This window comes from Rhipicephalus sanguineus, chromosome 1, assembly GCF_013339695.2.
Source record: "Rhipicephalus sanguineus isolate Rsan-2018 chromosome 1, BIME_Rsan_1.4, whole genome shotgun sequence".
NCBI lineage: Eukaryota > Metazoa > Arthropoda > Arachnida > Ixodida > Ixodidae > Rhipicephalus > Rhipicephalus sanguineus.
Window position 1 is genome coordinate 280441435 of NC_051176.1, and position 20805 is coordinate 280462239.

Consider the following 20805-nt stretch of genomic DNA (forward strand, 5'->3'; position numbering starts at 1 on the left):
TATGCACTGTGCTCCACGCGCTGACCCCCTGAGCGCTCTCCAAGGTCGACTCCTCGATGGAAAGGTGGCCTGCAAAGCGCCACGAAAAGACGGGTGGCGATGCGTTCGAGCGACAGGGAAGAAAACTGTGCCAGTGGGCGTGCAGGATGATTGTGACAAAGGCAATCCAGGAAAACCGCGATTCAATAAAGCTCCTCGGTCGCCGTTGTGGCTGACAGCGCAGAGAGAGAGAGGGACCATATATGCGCCTTGCGTTTCGCGCGGCCACGGCGTATACACGAGGATTTTCATCTGCTCGCGAAAAAAAAAAATAATAATAATTGTTGGGTTTAACGTCCCAAAACCAAAATAAAATAAAAACGAATGCATTCTGCTTTCCTTATGCACATAAATAGCGAGACCTACAGTTTTACCGACAAATCATCTTAGTATGACTGATTCAGTAGCAGGGGCGAATTTAAATATGTCTAGCCGTCACAGTGAAAGTCGTGTCCTGATGGCAGAATTTGCTATAGGAACCCCGAAAACCCTTAGCAATATTATTAAATTTTTGTGTCTGCGCCTACATCACTGGATCAACGTGCGGCTACGGTGTTCTGCCGGCAGGGTCCTTGAAAGCGGGAGAAAGTGCGGGGTATGGGGGCGGTTACAGAAGGCTCCTGAGTTCCTTTGGTAAACCTTTCTCCAACTTTCAGCTTCTGTTATCCTTATGAAATGCAGACCCGATATCCGCGCCGACTGTGAGACCGCTGAAAAAAAAAAACAAAAACAGCTTCCCCACTCCTCTCGGGGATCGACCTCACATTCCTTTATTAACTGAATGCAAAAAACACTGACACCCTTAAGCTTTTCTCTGTACATGATATCAAACATTAGCCACAGCCTCTCACTACGACATGGAGGCAAGATTCTTAACTACTAAGTTGAGCAGTGAGTGAAGCTCAACGGGGTAACTTTAATTATCCCAGATATATGCAATATACTTCTAGAATGAACCTTGCGTAAATAAACTTCGAATTTTAATCCCAACATCGATTCACTCTGCCTTCCCTCAATGCACAGCTACATCGTTCAGCTACCCCCCCCCCCCCCGCCCGCCGCTTTTACGGGAAAACGCGAAAGCTTCACCTCTAAGTTGTTTACAGTATACAGCAAATACGGTAAAGGCAACAGAAAAGTGAACCGCAGAGAATTCAAATGAAGTAACACACAAAAAAAACGCATTAGAGAGCTGCATTAATTTCACTCAACCAGCAGCGCCCACGTCACGTACTTCAGAAAAATTAAGTTACACCAACGCTGAGAAGAAAGAATGTTAGGATTTTATTTTTAAATATGTGAATTGGGCTACACGCTTTCGCTAGTTACACAATTTCATTACACATTTCATTACAATGCTACACAATTTCATTATTTGGTAATAAAGTTTACATAATTAATACGCGCTCTTTATACGACTGTGTAAGTTCCGAGCAGATTGTGAACGTTTCTTCTATGATTGATGAAGGCATTGCAGCCTCCCTTTACTTCGTGAAGAAAGAAATGTACAGAGAGAGAGTTTGATTTTGAAGACATCACATAAAAAATGGAGGCACCTTAGCAATTCTTATGATGTGTACGTGCCACAGCATTAATTGTCTCCGATTGTGTTACCTAAAGCGCGTTGCATCTCCGACAACGCGGAAGGCAGAGCGCGCGGCCACGGAGCGTGCACCACAGAGTTGCAGTCACGGGGAAGTTTTTTCAGGTGGCTCTATAATGGATGGATGAGCGTGCCCTTTAGAACGGGGCGGTGACCTGTGCGCCAAGTTTTCTTTTTTTTTTTAATTCGGTCTAATGCCTTGTCTACCATGTTTTTTTTTTATTTTCAGACCTTTCTACCTACTTTTCCTCCACCAATCCTCCAACCATTTGCCTCTACCGTGAACATGCTTACCCTTAAAGTGCTTTTCCTAAAATCCAAGACACCATGCACGTTAGTCCACAAACATACATCGGGGTGGATATTCGCTTAAAAGGTACATGCACCTTCTTTTGATTGAATCTCGCTTTATAACAACGCGTTCTAAGGCAACCCGACCTCGCTTGAAACAGTATAGGCGTTTCTCCTAGAGTTATCATAAAATGCTTCTCTCCTTAGTTCGTCTTTACCCTTTCAATAGTCACGTAGGGCCGTTTTCCTTTTCTTTCTTTTCATTTTTCGTTCGTTCTTTCTTTTTTTTTTTTTTGCAGTCGCTGCTATCCAATAAATCGTCTCCGCCTCTCTGACTTTTCGCTTAATGCTCTTTGTTGCCATATCGCCGACAATGACAGCCATACACTTGATGGTGAGCCTCCAGTTCTTTTTCTCTACTGTATGTCAACGATGTTATTATCCAAATACCAGAGTGCACTGCGAGCTCACTATGGCAGCGGTTCCAGCCCTCATTGTGATCATTTTCTTCAGTCAAAATGGCGTAATTTATGTGCCAATTTTTTTCCACGGCTTTCCGATGACGGCGGGATCGCACAATGAGCCAAGTAAGGCTCTCGCATAAAAAAAAAAAAAAGTACGGGAAAAAAAAAGGCATTTATGTACACGACTGAACTCACTTGAATGTAACTTATCAGTTTTGTTCCTTTTAAGCGGAGCTGTTCATGCTCGGCTTGCCCCGTATAGCGTTCGCCAAAAACTATCATCATCATGCCATCGCGCGCTTTCTTCGTTATCCCCTTCGTCTTCTGCTTCGCTCCCCGAATACGTGCGCCCGGCGCGCTCTCCCCCGCTGCGTCGATTTGTCCGGCGTGGGATGCAATAACTCGGATGGGCGAGAGAACGAGCACAGAGGGAGAGAGAGAAAGACAGAGAGAAAGGAAGAAATGGAGACAGAGAAAGAGATGGAAAGAGAGAAATAGAAAGCGAGAGAAAGAAGAAAAAGCAGGGTAACGCGACGTCAAGTCAGGTAACACTAGTTACGTGACAGGTTCCTGCGAAAATCACGTAACGCTAGTCACGTGACATGTTCCCGCCAAAGAAATCGCGTAACATTTGTCACGTGACATGTTACCGCCAAACCCATGTCGTTCAAAGGGCCCCTAAACCACTCCGAGTTCAAAGACGAGAGATTGGTTTCTTTCTCGCCTTCACTGCCCTTATTCCTACAGGCGACATCACCTCCTCGCCACTTATTTCTTCATAAAGCGCGTGTACAAAGCCAGCACTAAGCGTTGAGCCTATCGGGATTTCGCTCTTGTCGGCTACACGCTGTTATCTCAGTTTGCGAAGTCGGAGACGGACAAGACCAAGTGAAATCATCATGTTGTAATGCGCTGCCAGGTATGACACGGACCGAGAAAAAACGAGAGAAAACACAGGGTGATGCTTTTTCTCGGTCGGTGTCATACTTGGCAGCGCATTACAAGATGAAGACGTACCCTGCTGCAGCCTTATCAGAATAGAAATCTGTTGGTCGCGCACGATATCCATGCGAGACGAAGAACGGGTGGGCGACTGCATGGCAAAGCTGGGTAGGAGACAATTCACGACGGATATTCCTCGTATATGGACCAATCGACAGTTTAAGATAATTACGTCACGTGAATCACCCTTCTGGCGTCATAAAGTGCGCCGAAAAGACGAGAAACGCCAGGAGGTAATAACGCGCTCGTTTTTTGTTTTGTTTTCAGAGGCTGTTTACGGGCCATTGAATGATGATGATGGTGACCTTTTATAAATGGCTCACACCCACTCTGGGGGATTGGCCAAGAGACAAGGGCCATTTAAACGGGGCGGCTTCTTCCTCGGGAGTCCGAACACTAGCTCCGCTGTTGGTTCCAGCCTTGCACCACTAGTGCAAGCTGCGCCAATTTTTTTTTTTATTGCGATAGCAATTATATGGACACTCTCGGCGGATTTTTGCCGTCGGCGTGATGTCCCGGATATGTATATGTATGTACACATACATAAAAGGCACAAATAAAAATAATTCAGAACAAAATTCAGTAGCCCGCGGCCGGGGATTCAAACCTGCGACAAGAGGCGCGCTGCCTTAGACAATTACGCCATGCGTAAATCGTTCTCTAACGGCAGAATAGAAACGCACGCGGCGTTGGGTGAAAGGCACGGAACGCCACACGTGGCGAAATTAAAATTATGCGACACGCGGGCCAAGCTGCATCGTTGCCCGTGCTGCGTTTGCGCTGTATCGCTGTCGGCCAACGCTAGTTTTCCATTTTGGGGTTGTAGCGCCGCGCCACTCGTGGGCAGTCGGTCAGGGAAGAAGAGCGTCCCGTGGCTCGTGGTTGCGCGAGGTAGTGGGAACGCTTTTGCTCTTGTATTCTTATGCCACAGGAGGGAATAAACGAGGCGGCGGAACCAGAAACACGGTATATACTTTACACCGTGACGAAAATCCCGAGGCTAAAATTACAGCGCAAACGCACAAGACACCCATGAAGAAAAGAAACGGACGGCAAAAGTGTTGACTATACAACTGCTTTATTGCTTCATATGCCAATGCACATATACGCCCAAGGCAACCTTACCGCACATGCACAAACAACAATAGCTCTAAGCCAAAACATGTAACAAGGATGATAGTGTATTAGATACGCGAAGACATAAAATCGTATTCAGATGGGTGCAGGCATAGGCGTGCGCACAGGGGGGGGGGGGCAGGGGGGGCGGCCGCCACCCCCTAATCGCCGAAAAGGGGGGCCGCGAAATTTGCCCCGTACATTGACCCTTCTAGTCACCTAAGAGGGGGGGGGGGGCGAAAAATCTGCCCCATACATTCTTAGCAGAGTGGGGGGGGAGGGGCGCTGCGATGAACCTTTGCCCCCCCCCCCCCCGATGGGGAACCCTGCGCACGCCTATGGGTGCAGGGACAAAAAAGTAACGAAAAAGTAAGAAGCACAAAGAAGTGCGTTTGCGCTGTAATTTTAGCCTCAGGAATTGTGCCAACTAGACCCAAATGAAGCTTTATTTTAGTGACAGAATTGACGCCAGTGGCTTCACGTGCCACTGCCAAGCGCAGTCTTCGTTTTCTTCGCTTGAGGTCGCGCGCTCTCTGGTTTTGTTCGCCGCCCAAAGGAGGGCGCTCAGGGTCTTGGGACAACGCGAGCGCAAGAGTGGCTTGCGTTCTGCGAATGCGCCCTGACGGCTCGCAAATTTCTTGGGTCCCCAATCTAGTGTTTTGCCGGAGTTGGGATATGCGCCTCCGACTTGTACTTTGACATAAAGGGCGTGGTCGACCGTGCTCGCGCGCTTATATGTTGAGGGGGAGCTTTGTACGTCTTGTGCTTTCACCGCAAAGTTTGCGTTGACGGCTCGCTGCAGCGGCCGCGTTTGCGAAAGGAGTGAGCTGCTAGCTAGAAGAGCCAAAGTAGGGGCTAGTTCAAGTAACTGTGACAGTTCGCGCTCGTCCTGTGCATACCTGTGCGTTCTTTTCGTGCGTCCTTCTTTGTGTTTGAGTAGCGTACTGCAAGTGTCGAGCTGTGAAAGTTGTTAGTTCGCACTCGCCTTGTCGCTTTCCTTTTCCTGCGTCCTTTGTGCTTGAGCAGCACGCAGCGAAATTCTAGCTACTTGCAGTTCTTCCTGTGACATTTTTGCTATCGCATTCATTGCTTTGCCCTTGAGGCGAAACTGTGACTTTTTTCCCTCAAGAAAGCAAACTATGAATGACTCAAATTAGAATAAACAGCTTAAAAAATAATTGTTTCTTTAACCTAGACCGCACAAAGTTCCGGCGATTCAACACGCCGAGTGACCTACAGCCGGGTACAACTTCAGAAGGCAGCGGCATTTCCTCCTCAAAGGCAAATGCACATGAAGGTGCACCGATGAGCGCACATTCTATAAAATGACGTCATGAACTGCACAGTAGGTGACCCCGCGGTCATCTGGGCGGGGCCTGTCTTGCCTTCTTAACCCATATATGCCCAAACTCAGAAAAAAATGACAAGACAATTTTTTTTTTTCACAAAAAGAGTGCTTCTACCCTCAAAAGAAAGCACAAGTTCTTTATTTACTGCCAGGTAAACGTAACACTGTTTTTCAAGCCGTCCTTTACATATAGGACACTGGGCATTAGGGGTGCTATGTGCGGGTGTGGTAAGCTTTGAAACATTTCACGTGCACACCGACATTGCACTTCTTCCTCTTTACGACGTCTTTCATGCAAAGCACGCGTTTGCCCGGAGAAAGCGGTCGGCACGTGGCAGCAAGAAAAGGAAGCAATGTCTAGGCTTGCACACGTTGAGAATGAGGCCTGCTTGATGTGTTGTAGGTGGCGCTAGTCATCAGCTAAAGAAACAGCGATGTTAGAGCGCATCAAAGAAGCGTCCTATATGTAGGACACTGGGCATATATGGGTTAAGTTGCATTCGACTGTAGCTACCTGCACTAGGCAACCGGTATTCAGATGACATGAACAACCGACATGCATGGATGATATTACGCATACATAAATTTGGTACAGGGCTTAAAGTCTCCCTGAATTCACTAAAGGGGAGAGGCCCTTATTGGGCGGCGACCAAAAAGAGGGGAATCGCTCATGTAGGCTCATATATATGCGTGCGGAGGGTTTCCCTTCAGGGGGGCGAAGGTTCATCGCAGCGCCCCCTCCCCTCTTAAGTGACTAGGGGTGGCGGCCGCACCTGCCCCCCACCTGCACACGCCTATGTATATATAGTTACGCAGGGCCGTCACCAAATTTAAGTATATGCATAATATCATCCGTGCATGTCGGTTGTTCATGTCATCTGAATGAACAACCAACATGAACCAAAAGAGGGGACTCACTCATGTAGGCTCACGCGCGCGCGCGCGCGCGCGCACGCACACACACACACACACACACACACACACACACACACACACACACACACACACACACACACACACACACACACACACACACACACACAACAGATTAAGCGTTTGTGTGAAAGTCAGTTTCGTCACAACTCTCAGAGGTCACAGAAGTTGTCCTTGGGACGATCACCTGTGTAGTGAAACCAACTGTCTCTAAATTTGAACAAATGCTTATAAATGTTAAACAAATATATTATTCCGAGTGTATTTCGGGAATTTATTTAATGTGTGGATCCAATTATGCACTAAAGAAATTGGCATTTTAGAAACGATTTTTCAAAATAACTCTGTATGTAAAGGGTTCAAAATATATGAGCTCGAAGCAAATAACTCTAGCTGCAATGTAGAACATTATTATATTCACATTATTATATTCGCTACAGTGAGAACCTCAGGCATAACAACACTATTAATTGATTTTCACACCTACTTACCTAAAGAAGGCAAAATGCATGCTTTTTTGTTATTACACCAGACTTTAATTAACAACTAAACGAACAAAAATTGACTGGTAATGTAAAGAGACCAAGGTGAACCTTCAATAATTTACACACAGGTAGCTTTCATGCTCAGGTGCCTCGTGAAACAGTATGCTGTGCCAAGAAGCTTAGTCGAACAGGGTGGTGACCCGTCATGTGCAGTGTCCTCGAGGAAATGCATGCAGCAGTATGACAATACCCGTTTTTCTGTTTTGCTCGCATCACACCAACAGAATAATCATGATGAATTCATTTCCCCCACACAAAGCGCTGACCATCCCACCCATTAAAAAAAAAAAGAAAAAGCGCTTGTCGAATGGGTGCTGCAGTGCTATAGTCAACCTGCCGAGGGGGGCCGAGCCCCTCCTTAAAAAATGGGGGGTAGGGGGCTGGCCAGCCCCCATTTTAAGCCCTGAATTTAGAGTGCAGTTTAAGATGCAGCGCATACACATGCAGTTTGACATGTGTAGAGAATTTCGAGCATGAAACATGTAGGGTGGATTCTCGGCCGAATGGCAGCACATGGAAAAGAGATGCGTAACTCTGGCTCCCTACACAGAAATTAGGTTTGATCATGTGTGCGTGCAGGGTAGTGCATCACAGGGTGAATATGTGAGCTTGTTGGTTTGTCATACTTTTAGGGGTCGAGCACAAATAAATATAGGGACAAAAGGAAGAAGCACCAGTGTGTTTGTACATTCAAGTATACAAGCTTTTCTATAATTTTTCATGAGATCATTTTATTACCACAAGTCGCTAATAGTGTCAAGAAGCTAGTGATAGGCCTCAAGTTACTCAGTCATTTCCTACACAAACGTAAAACTATATAGAGTGCCCACACAAAATGTCAGAGGTCGCAGTGGTCTGTGTACACAGTACAGTGAATACAAGGCAGCATCAAAGTTTTGAGACTGGTTCTGTTTTGAAGAAAGTAAGTTAGTCACGTGCATTCAAGAACTGTCACCATCGAAACAGTCCTCTTGACCAGCAGTTCAGTGCTCCAAATGTTTCTGCAATTTTGCAAAATATCCACCCATCTGCAACTGAACTAGTCTCAAGCATGTCAGAATAGTGACCTTTGAACTGTTTTTTTTTTTAATTCTGGCGATAGAGTGAAAAAGTGGAGGCATAACCTAACAGATAACCCATCTGCTACATTGTAAGTCATCACTAGCGGTGAAGCTCAGGTGTACAGGTTTGACTACGTAACACGAGAGTCCTTTGATCTGGTAACACTCACCATAGAAAAGCCCGAAGCCTCCACTACCAAAAAAGGGTAGGCATGTCTGCACCTAGCAAGTACATGATGATCGTCTTTCAAGATTTAAGGTACTGTGCATCAGACAGTAATCCCAATAGCCGGATAATCCACAACGAATTTTACTGAAAAGTTTTAGGGCACCTGAGGGGGAATGTTCAGTAACAACAGCTTGACCTTTTTGATTCCATGTATCGCTGTCTTGACAAACTTCAAATACTGGTGGTTGTCATGTGCAATCTTTACGCCTTTAATCTGTATAAATGCAGCCTTGATAGGCGAGTTTTCTACACACTGGATTAAATTAATGCAGGGAGTGCACAAACAAACAGGTTCTCAGAGATTGCACTAAGGAAGGCGACTGTATTTCAACAATGCTATTCTAAATAGACAATGAAGAGTGGTAACGCAGCAATCTAAATAAAACAGTTTTTAATGCTTCAGTATGACAACTATGGGAGTTCGAGAATACAGGCCACACACTTCTCAGAAGTTGGGAGGTACTGGAACACCAACGTCTTTTGCCAGAGTGATCATTTCCTCTGGAAAACAATACCAAAGAATGGTGATTACCTTCCCACAGCAACAAGGCAGAGCAGACTGTCAGTGAACCATTTTTTTTTTCTTCTCCTGGGCTCAATATAATGCTCACATGAGGCACACACAGGGTGCAAGAAATGCAATGAAAGGTGGTGAATGTCCTTGCTTGAACCAGAGTGAACCAAACATGTGGTTTGTTCATTCTCAACACTGTTCATAAGTTTCCCCATAATTTTTACATTTTGCCTTTAACATAAAATAATTCAAGTTGACTAATCTAACTCCCAATCTTGTAACATGTGGTTAAAGCTACACAGTCGAACCTGTGCCCAGCTCTCAAGGTATTTACCTGTACTACCGACCATTACTACTATATCAACCGTCAGAAAGAAGACCAAACTATTCTGTGCTCAGAGTGTGAAATTGCATGCATTCATGCAATACCTCATTGATGAGGACACATGGCAGTTTCCAGCCATCATTGAGGTGCCAGTTTTTGTGAAAAAAGGCCGATTCAACAGCGAAAAACACTCAAAATAGAAATGCAGAGGCCCACATGATAAAGCGCACTGGTACACTGTTGGCAGAAACACAAGTCTGGTACATATTTCGTGGGAGGCTTCTTCAGCTGCTCACTATGCCCAGTGGTTTGCAGTGTGACAAGTGAGGGCACATGTCACACAAGTCTGTTCATGATTATCCTTGAAAGCATATACCATTTGCACACACAGTGCTCAAATGCATATCTGAACTTCAAGCTGCATGCTAAGGCAGTTAATAAAATCACAGATTTTTTTTGCTGCTTTAGTGACTGAGAACTTCAACAATTGAGAACTTCCAAACAACTTTCCCAGTCCTGACTGACAGACTGGAATTAGTGTGGCACCATTCAAGAAATGTATTCCTGACTTAAATGCTAAAAAGAGGTCTAATAAAGATGGGGATTTCACAAGTGCAGTGTTTACTGCTTTCTTTCCCCCTCAGCATGGGTGGCAACAATAACAATGCCCTGCCTATGGCAACCTTTCTAGATAGACTGCTGACAAAGTGCCTAAAAGCCACAAAGGCGTGGCAGTGGGATGGGTAGATGAATCAACCGTCACTTTCCTGTTTTCTGGTTATCCTTGACACATATGGAAGATTGTGTATGCATGCACACAAGTATTATGGGTTCTGAAATGATCACCCAATGGTCAATGTCTATGGGCTGGTGCCATCAGAAATCTGTATGGGAGATGGCCAGCAATTCCAAAACTGGAAAGGTGAAATTATGTCTGCGAAAACAGGGGGAGCACAAGCGAAAATGCATGCTTGTGCACTTGCACTTGTGCACTTGTGCTTGCACACATTTCACCTTTCTGTATCCCTGTCCACTCTGATTTGGCGCAAAAACGAAGTTAAGGATCATTGACACCCACTAGACCAAACACACACCCTTTAAGTGTGTAGAAGGTCAGCATAGTGCAATGATTCTTTTCCAATTTTTTTTTCTTTCTTTTCCATGCTTTGTTCGCGGTCCAAGTGCCACTCTGCCAAGATTATCATCAGGATTAGTTCGTTGTGAGCTACAGATGACAAGTAAAGACCATATATAATCACGTAGATGCAATCCATGCAGTGGACCGACCCTTACAATATTTATCATTCAACACATCTTGCACAGTGCATTAAATGCTTAAAAGAAGCTGTAACACTTACTCACCCCTTGCCTTCATTTGTTTCTCTGCTTCCCTCTTGCCTTTGAGCATCTCCATCTGCTTGGCTTCATACTCACGAATACTTGCCTCCTTGCGAGACAACCGCCCTGTATATGAAAATAACAAGACACAGTTGTAATACTTGCAAGCCATTGAATGAGAAAGCCACATCACAGCTTAGATGCCTTGGTGGCAGAGAATCTTTATGAAATGTGGACTACGACTTGGGGGGGAGGGGGAGGGGGGAAGGAGCCTTTTTCAAGCGACATCGATGGTGCCACACAATAGAACTAACAAGATAGGTACAAGAATAATGCTACAAGGGCTACGAAAATAGCACTCATGGGCTGAAATAGCGACAAGTGTTCAGCCCACAGATGCCTTACACAGTGTGGTTTACTCTGGACAGTGAACACGCATACAGGACAAGGAGCCAGAAACATAGACAAATGGAACTTTGTTGCTATGCTTTTGTCCATGTGAATTTGCACAAAAAACGTTACAAGCAAGTTAATGTTCCCAGAGAAGACATACAGGCAGCAAGTGCTCCTTGAAATGGTCATTTTGTTGGTCCAGTTGGTGCACAATAACTGGGACCACACTGGCACATTACACAGGAACAAGAGGAAGGAAACAAATACCCTACCAACAACTGAACCTTGCTAAATAGATGCAAGAATTTATGCAGTAATGCAAAAAGGCAACCACAAATAATCACAGCAGCATATCTCACTGATATCCCTGTCCAAGGCTCGTGTTTATTAAAGAAGACATTAGACAGCAGTATTCCTTCGTAGAGGTCTCAATGCAACACTGCACTGACCCAACCAAGCCACAGGTTTCTGCTTGGCAGATCATATGCGAAGTGATGTTCCTGCCAGCACCTTTAGCTGGCACATTATGGAGCAAAGCCATCTATGTGCCAGCATGGCTTAAGCGCATCCCGAAAGACCACCGTCGACATTTTTCTCTTGCGACATGACAAGAAAAATTACAAGTGGCTTGCGTGCAGGGCAGAGATCTCCCCTCTGAGCAGCTACTATGTAGAACATTTCGGTTCCACTGCCCCGAGTGCCTTTTTAAAAACTGCATGCTGCAGCCTACTGATAGCAAGAAATGTATTTAATGAGCTTTCTGTTGTGACAGGCCTTTACCAACATCAATGCATGATATACAAATGCTTACTGCAACATCCCCCCGTCCACCACATGCACAGACTTGTCATTTGATCAATAGGTTGTATTCACGTGACGTCATGTTGGCAGAAACGATAGCGGAAAGTGCGCCGGCTGTGCTGGCAACCGCGTGGGCGCCATTTTAGAGGCCGTCGGTCCCGACCGGTGCATTCACCGTCCGCTACCCACAAGCTGTATTTCCTGCAAACTCCTCTTGTTTTAATATATTTGGCTTTAAAAATGTTAAATTTGCCGGTTGTGAAGCTGCTGCAGCCATGGGCGATGAGCGCTCGGCTCGCTAGAGTGTGTAAGCTGTGAAATTGGGTGCCGATGTGAAACAGCGATACACGCGGACAAAGTGGCTCTCAGCGGTGGCGTTGACCCACTCATTGTGACGAGCAAGGAAGCCTCATCGCGCTCGTACGGAAGGTGGAGCTTTCAGACATAAAGGAGTACTTGGTGCAAGCTACAAGTTTTGTGACGCATGATCAACTTAAAGCCAAGAAATGTTTGGCAGAGTGGGTTTGCCCAGGAACCCTCGCTGAAAAGTCACGGCAACTGCGTCGTTGTGCGCGCAAAGGTAAGACAATCTTTTGCGTTGAACTTATATTTCAGTTGTAAGCGCGAAAGGCGTGTTTACCAAACAATTTGATGTTAGTGCGATTCTCTACGAGCCTGGTTGATGCAGCGGGGTTAACAGCACTTACGAAGTAATGCATGTAAAATCACCGTTACATACACGGGGGTGTACTTTCGATTGCAGTTGAGTGCAAACGAGACTGAAATTTCGACGCGATTGGCTCACCCACAGCTTTGATCGATCGTGATGAAAAGTCGTCTCTAGACCGTTAAATTATTTCACGAGACCATGGTTTCAAGTCACGAGTGCAAGTGTACAAAAACTCTCAGCCAAAAGTCCACTTTAGCGAGAAAAACAAAAGCGCGCGCGTCTCATTTTAGCTCGCAATGTACCGCGCATGTGTAAATATGGACAGTCCAACGTTGAGTACTTTACTGTGTCCCGCTTTTCGCATATACGTCTTCGCGATTTAGTGCAATGCGGCAGAAACTGAATGCATTTACTGTGTCAATGCGATTTCTTTTTTCGTGCTTCGTTCGCGTCTGATTAAACGGCTTTCCTTCTTTTTGATACACAGCTGTCAGAATCTGAACTTAACTGAGTTTCCATTTGCAGGTAAACCACTCTCAGGCGCTTACCACACAGCCTTTGAGCCCGGCGAAGGCGGCTGAACGATTCGTCACAACGTTTCGCCGAAACCGCCAGAGTATGGCTACATTAATTCGCGAATAACGTTCACCAACGAATAAAATTTAACCAGTTTTGCATTCTCATGTGTGTCACCCTTCGATTTTGTGCGTTTGCTGCACCCAAATGCGGCTCGATTAAGCATGACATCGAATGGCGGGCGCAAAAAAACGGCTGAACTTAATATCACGCAGAGGCACACACAGGTGACGCGGCCCTAGACATGGCGGCACAGAACACCCGGAAGGAGTGGCTTCCCGGCATGCCGCGCGGGTATGGTGTGGGAGCGCAGGGTTGCTCGGGGGTGAATACCACCTATAGCAACTGCAAGTGTTCTTGTGGCAATGCCATTACAAATGATTTTGGCAACAGTTTTCCCAATGATACTGTCTTGAAAGAATGTGACCTTGGGCATGTTGGTATTCCATCTTAACACCTACAGCACACAGAAGGGACAGGAACACAGAGGTAACGACGCAGACACAGCGCTAACTTCTAACAAATGATTTATTTACGAAGCAATACAAGTAAAAATATAGGCAACGAGAAGCTACGCACACAGGCGCATAGGTGCAAGATTATATTTTTAAAACATCGATGATACATGTGAATGATGTGCAGCCAAATGTACTAAAATGAAAGTACAAGAAAAAGAAATATTTACAAGATTACAGGCCATGCTGTAGAAACCATCTTCTTCGAGTCACCCTTTTTACCACATTTAAAAAGACTAATTCTTTTCCTGTCCAGCTCAATCGAAGGTGCACGTCTCCTACAAACGAGCAATATTTGCCACCTCAATAATTTCCCGTGTTGTCTGCGCTGAGCTTTGTCCTATAACACTGCACTGTGAATACATAGGGACGCACCCACAGTTTCTACAGTGAGCAGCGAGATGGCCCGTGTTTTCAGTCCGCATGTTATTTGCGTGCTCATGCAGCCTGTCATTCGTGCACCTTCCCGTTTGTCCAATGTATTTTTTTCCACAAGACAATGGGAGCTCATATACAACGTTATTCTCACACTGAATAAAGCTTTGTGCTTTTTCTGGCAAATGGGCTTCTCGGAACCACAGTAGCTAGCCTCGCACAGATTGGACAGCTTGTTTGGTGCTGAGAAGATGACCCTTACATTTGCATTATTACCAATCTTCTTCAGCCTGTGTGAGATGTCTTGTATGTATGGTATTACTGTGCATTTCTGTTTCAGTCGCTCCCTTTCCAGTGAAGCAGACTGTTCATCCTGGCGGGCTCGTTTTACGATCTTGAGTAGACCTTCAGCCACACCTGTGACCATATGCTGGGGAACTGTGACCATAACCTGCCTTCTTGAGGTGGTCTGCTTGAGCCAAAAAGCTGGAACAACACTTGTGGGGGCACGAGCTGACAAGAAAAGAATTGGACTTTTTAAATGCGATAGGAAGGTTGACTTGAAGAAGATGGTTTCTACAGCATGGCCTGTAATCTTGTAAATATTTCTTTTTCTTGTACTTTCATGTTACCTTTGGCTCCACATCATTCACATGTATCATCAATGTTTTAAATATCTAATCTTGCACTTATGTGCCTGCGTGCGTTGCTTCCCATTTCCTATATTTTTACTTGTATTTCTTCGTAAATAAATCATTTGTTGGAAGTTAGCACTGTGTCCGCGTCGTAACCTCTGTGTTCTTGTCCCTTGTGTGTGCTATAGGTGTTAAGATACTGTCTTGTCATTGAAAGTGAACTATTCACTCAAATGAATACATTGCAAGAATATGTTGAAAAGTATTCACTTTGACTTAGCCTAGGTTAAGAATATCTCAATGCAGGAAAGTACTGAGTGATAATTGGCTATAGTTTAACATCGAACAATAAAAACATTAAATTTTGGCTAGCAGTGGCATAAAATTTTCAACCTAAAAACTAGCATCCAGCTGAAACATTTTGTGATGCCTACAGCAAAATATCAGGCAGTCAGCACAATAGTTCACTAATCAACTTCAATGCAATGCAACCAGCCATTGAATGCCTCTATAATAATCAGTTACCTACAGAAATTTCATGTCTCTCATATATAGGTAGACGATGCTGCCAAAAGTAAAAACAATACGGGTAATGCATTACAGTTATGCAATAAATGTGCCACTGGGAAACCCACTGCCCTAACAGAGTGCAGAACGGGCGTAAATGCAGATTCTTGCAATCGTCCCATCGGTAGTTGCGGTACAACCGATTGCATAGAGTGAATTACTTTGGACAAAATGACACTGAGAGGTAAACTCACTGTAGTTGAAGGCTCCGTAAAAAATTCCAGCGGTGAGAAAACCCCACCGGCAGGCCTGCACAGGGGCAAAAAAAAAAAAAAACAGCAAAAGATGTTTGATGCTTAGCAATTCCGTGCATACGGCTTCACATGAACGATCATAATTAGCCTTCTGCGGAGTTTTCTGCACTTTTTACGCATAGTGCAAACAAAAGAAAACAAATTCGACGGCAAGTCAACACACGCACACGCGCTAGCGGTTTTAGAGAGCAAAAAGACCGTAAGCACATAAACCTAAAATACACAAGTGCTACGGGACTCACGCCGACGGCATCGGAAAGCAACGCTGAAAGGCTGCATAACTGACGAAACTAACGTTGCATCAAACGCAAAAGCGTCAGGACGATCTTAAATATGCATTCGTTTTATGTGCGAACTGCTTCAGAGGTCACAGCAATCAATCTGTAGAAAGGTGCCGATCGTTTGACCTCTGATGTCCTGAACGCACATGTTAACGTCTCAAACACGGATAGTTTAGAGTAAAACAAGTAATTACCCTGATGAAAGGCTGATACGGAAACTGGAGGGGCTAGCTCAACCATATTTTCTTCGCTCGAAGTAGATAGCCTAATTCGCAGGAAGGTTTTTCAACGAAGGTTGACTAATACTCCGAGCACGACCGATGGAAAAAAGCCTGCTAAGACCGCAAAGAGCTGGCTCTCGAGGAGGTTTCCTTGTAATGGCGCCACAAGACGTCCAAAATTAAATTGAACAATAATAACAAAATATTCTTAATAAATATAACCAGTTATTTAAATGACTAAGAATGCAATTATAACATACCTGGCGATTAATTGTTTAGTGTGCTTATTTTTTATTTCTGGCTCATCTCGACTACAGTCTTGGGATTGAGGGGTCCGCGGTGCATCACATCAACAGCACGCACGTCCGAGGGAGCCGCGGGGGGATAGGCAAGAGTAGGCAACAGATCGGCTAAGTGAATGGCGATGATCTTTGTGTCCCGCGTGATCTCGACGATATTATGGTATTTGTCGCACCCTTTTCAGTTGTTTGTCACCTGCGCATCCTCCGTGTTGCTCCTGTTATTTTTTTTATCGGTAACAAACACCAGCCTTGGGATAAGAAAGCAGTACATAAGGTGTCTCCTGAAACTCTTTGAGGTAAGTTCGCTGCAAGTTTCGTTAGCGCATTTTCCATCATTTTGCCGCATATACAGTCTGTTTAGAGCCTTTAGGCTCGCCCGGTCACTTTTCGGCAGTATTCTTTGTGCTGTTCGCCGGTGGACACGCATACTACTGACCGGGCGGTAACATGTGCTGCGCTTATCGCAACTAGCTAACCTGTCTCGGTCATCGAAGGTGCGCGTGAACTCTTCGAGATGCTGAGCGAGACACGTTATAACGGTACTTCCCTCTTTGTTAGTGCGTCTTGCGCTGTATTTGAGTGGTTTCGTGTACGCGCATGCGTTTGGCATTGTCCGATGGAATTGCGCAGCGTGAGAACTGTTGCTTCGATGAGAAGTTGCGTTCCTGGCACTTCTACACCTATTTATACAGTAGCTGCTTCATCTGCAGACATCTGTGGCCAACTTTAACGGCGAACTAAAAGGCGTTAATTCCAGTAGGAACGATATTGAGTAAACTTGGATGTACTTCTTTTCCGCCGGAGTGTTTTTGAGCGACCGGGTCTCGACTGTGAATTGATCTGCAGTCCGTCGCAATTTTCGCAGGAAGCGGTGCTACGCACCGGCTGTGCTTGCGTTCGCTAAAGTGAGTTGAAGCGAGGTTATAGCGAGTGGCCTCTCTACACTTAGCGATAGGTCGCACCGTGCTCCGCACCACTGCTTATCAATTCGTGTTCCGTCTGCTCTGTGTTTGCGGCGGCAATCGTAAGCGCCACCGGTGCATTATACGCGACGAATTTTTTTTCGTATTGAAGATGCTGGTATTCTAAGAGCCTTTCGGACAGTGCTCGACAACAACAACAACAAAATCTCTTTACTGAGCCCAAATAATTTCTTCGCAGCTCGCTGTAAATATGCAACCAAACTCTTGCGTCTTTTGCGCGTTTATGAGGTCTTGTAGTCGTAAAGTACTTGCAGAGAGATATATATATAATGCACATAAAGCAGGAAGGTTAACCAGAGGCAGTTCTGGTTGGCTACCCTGCCCAGAGGAAGGGGCACTTGTCGAAAGTTGTGTTGTGGTGTGTGTGTGACATTTGTATATCTGAGAACTTAGCTGAATGCATTTTTTTCAGGTACTTTCTGCTTGACAGCTGTAAATGCAAGCAATGTGCGTCAAGCATGCCAGAGTTATCCCATTGGTCTTTTATAGCATTAACGTATCAACTTTATAAAAATCCACTAGTGACAGCTGGCACTGTCATTTCGAAAGCAATTTGAACATTGCTTAAACCCACCTGTAGCCAGAAGCAATAAAAGAAAAAGTGGGGAGGCATGAAAAAATACTGCCCCAAGTCCATTATATCCGTTTGCTTGTGTGATTACAGTAAAATATAGAATGTTCATCTGCTGCTGTCAGTTCAAGTAGCCTGTATTTTCAGTGGCGGTCAGTTAGTGGAAATTCAAACTGACATTATGTCAGCTGTTGTGCTTCTTGAGCTGCTCCGGGGGAAAACATGATCCAGTGCTATTAGTGCAACGTCAGACATTCTTCTGAGTGAAACCTGATCTAAAACGTTGTCTGAGCTAGTTTACCGAATCATTAAAATAGGGAACCTGGCATAGCTTTATTTCGGGAACTCTAACTGTGCTGGGGACGAGACACCAAAGTAGAAGAAGACAGGATGAGCACAGTGTTCATCCTGTCTTCTACTCTGTTGTGTCATCCCCAGCACAGTTTAAGTTCTTAAAATAATGTCTTACCAACTAGCTCCCCAACACACACTCCTTGAGTTCACTGGCATAGCTTAACGACTGTGCGAAAGCAAATAAACTGTTGCTGATATTTTTCAGCTGTGGCAACTGGTGTATAGCCAAAGTAAGTTGGCAAATGTGTGTCTGGCATATTATCTGGCCTAAGACGTTGGCACGAAAGCAACTAAGGACAGTGCTATTCCTTTTTTTTTTAACTAGATATAGCTTTTTTAGCTATCAAGTATTCCCTTATGTTAACCTTTAACTAAGGATGTATCAAAGGTAAACTCATAATTGAATTGCATATGAATATTCAAGAAAAACGACAACCAAAGAATATTTGCTCGTTCCTCGATACTATGTCATTGCACAGAGTTAGTTTGGTAAAAAAAAAAAAAAGGTTTATATACATTGACACATGCATGTAGTGCCATTCACAGTGTGATGTCAAGAGAACTTAGTAGCTTATAAATGATAAACAACTGGGTTCAGTTATCTGGGCCACCATGGCAATGGCTGTAATGAAACAAAGGAAGAGCATGTCACTAGATGCAGTGTTATGTTCACTGAAGGAGAAAAGGGTGATACTATAGCACTGCACATTGTTGCAAATGCAATGACTGCTCTTGTTGAATGAGTTGTTGAGCAGAATTATCTGCCACTTGATCAGGAACTACGGGCTCTTGCACAACGTGTGCAGCTATCCTTCAGCGGAAACACTTGGAGGGTTTCTGACATCCATCGTTCTGTCTTCCCCAAGACTGCAATAAATTTTCTGCCTTATGTCATATATGGTCAAAATAAACTCGTATTTGACAGGTTTGAATCAGTAATTTTTTAACAGAACATTAATCATGCAGTAGGAACTATTCATGTTTGAAATTTTGAATATTTGCACACCCCTGCTTTTAGTTGTTTTATTTCTCCTCTCAATATCTGTAAAAACAGAAAAATAAAAATGACACTTTTAAACTACTCGCAAGTCTGGAAAGATCTGAAAGCAATCTTTGTTGCTGTTTATTTTAATATTGACTGTTGACATTTGGCATTCACAACTGTTGAACATTGTTGCATTACATTATGCAGAAGGCCACATTATAAGCTAGTCTGATTGAACTAAATTCTAGTATTTGTGGTACGTAGGTCAAAAGATTGAAAAAGGTAGAAAGAAAAGCACTTGTGTAGGACCCTTCTTCTATTACAACTTGATTTCGGGCTGTTTTTCAGAGCAGTACACTTATGTAAATGTGATTTTTCAGTTTTATTTGAGTTTCAACACTGTGTATACATTAACATTATTTTGGCTGTGTCTATAGTGGGAAAGGAGTGTATAAATAGTTTGCAGGCACACCTCACATAACTTCACCCGTCTCTGGATGTTCCATTGTGACCCGCCGTTGGTTTTGTTGCAGCAATGCAGACAGGCTGTTTTTCATGCTAAAGCTGCACTCGTTCTCAATGGCTGCTGTAGTTAAAAAGAATGGCTTAGTTTCATCCACATTAATTCTGGTAATCTGTGCCAAACTTGTCAGCTCAGTGCACAGGCATGTTTTAAGTTCTTGAAACGTGTCCACCATGGCTGGTAATTAATTATGCAACCCCATCTTCAGAAGTGTGAGATGTTGCAGTGGGTAGTTTGAAAATCACTGTGTCTAATGATACACTCAAACCTCGTTATAACGAACACGGATATAACGAATTATCGGTTATAACGAAGTAAACGAAGAATAGTCTTGTAATAGCTACAGTGTTAGTAATAAACGTTTATAACGAATTTTCGGATATAACGAAGTTATTTTCGTGGCAGATGCGACTTTGTTATAATGAGGTTTGAGTGTACATACTATCGTAAGTAAATCCACCAGGTCCCTAAGACCTGCACTAACTCTGGCAAGCAAAAATGAAATTTTCAAATAAATGCAACTCTTAATATTTTTTAACTGTCAATGTACGTTAACTTTGATGTGTCTTTGAAAGTATTAAAAAAAAAACAACTAAACAATATTTAATTGATTGTGACGTGTTTTGCATAGCACCACTTTTACTTGTGACACATGCAAGTGCACCTGATTTTGTGTCTATATTGTTATGTTTTATGCTATGTTTTTTTTTGTCATGATGTACAGGGGATTCGAGGCTTTCGTAAGGCATTTCAACCTTCAGCCTTGACTTCCTTCTGTGTTATAAAAAAGGAAATAAAAACGTCAATTCACTTCATTTCACTAATGGACTTGTGCTATCCTTGCAGTATGGCCGAATAAAAATTGAGCGAGCCCATCAGCAACGCCTTAGACGAGAAGAAAGTGCAGAGGACCTCACGGATTTTGATTCTGAACCAATAAACGCCACCACTTCAGGTGAGAGCATTGTTGCTGTAGTTTTATGGTACCTGA

The 20805-nt window shown here is 44.2% G+C and overlaps 1 protein-coding gene and 1 pseudogene across 1 annotated transcript in view; one reads left to right on the top strand and one right to left on the bottom strand.

The window, feature by feature from the left end:
* Positions 1-9005: 9005 nt before the first annotated feature.
* On the bottom strand, positions 9006-16214 carry LOC119379104 (uncharacterized; annotated as a pseudogene).
* Positions 16215-16418: 204 nt separating this feature from the next.
* Positions 16419-20805, top strand: part of LOC119379107 (glycerol-3-phosphate acyltransferase 4) — a 40889-nt gene continuing 36502 nt past the window's right edge. The window contains exons 1-2 of the mRNA XM_037648286.2: positions 16419-16694; positions 20661-20769. Coding sequence (XP_037504214.1) covers positions 16515-16694; positions 20661-20769 — 289 coding nt within the window. The 5' untranslated portion in view covers positions 16419-16514. The remainder of the gene's footprint in view (positions 16695-20660; positions 20770-20805) is intronic.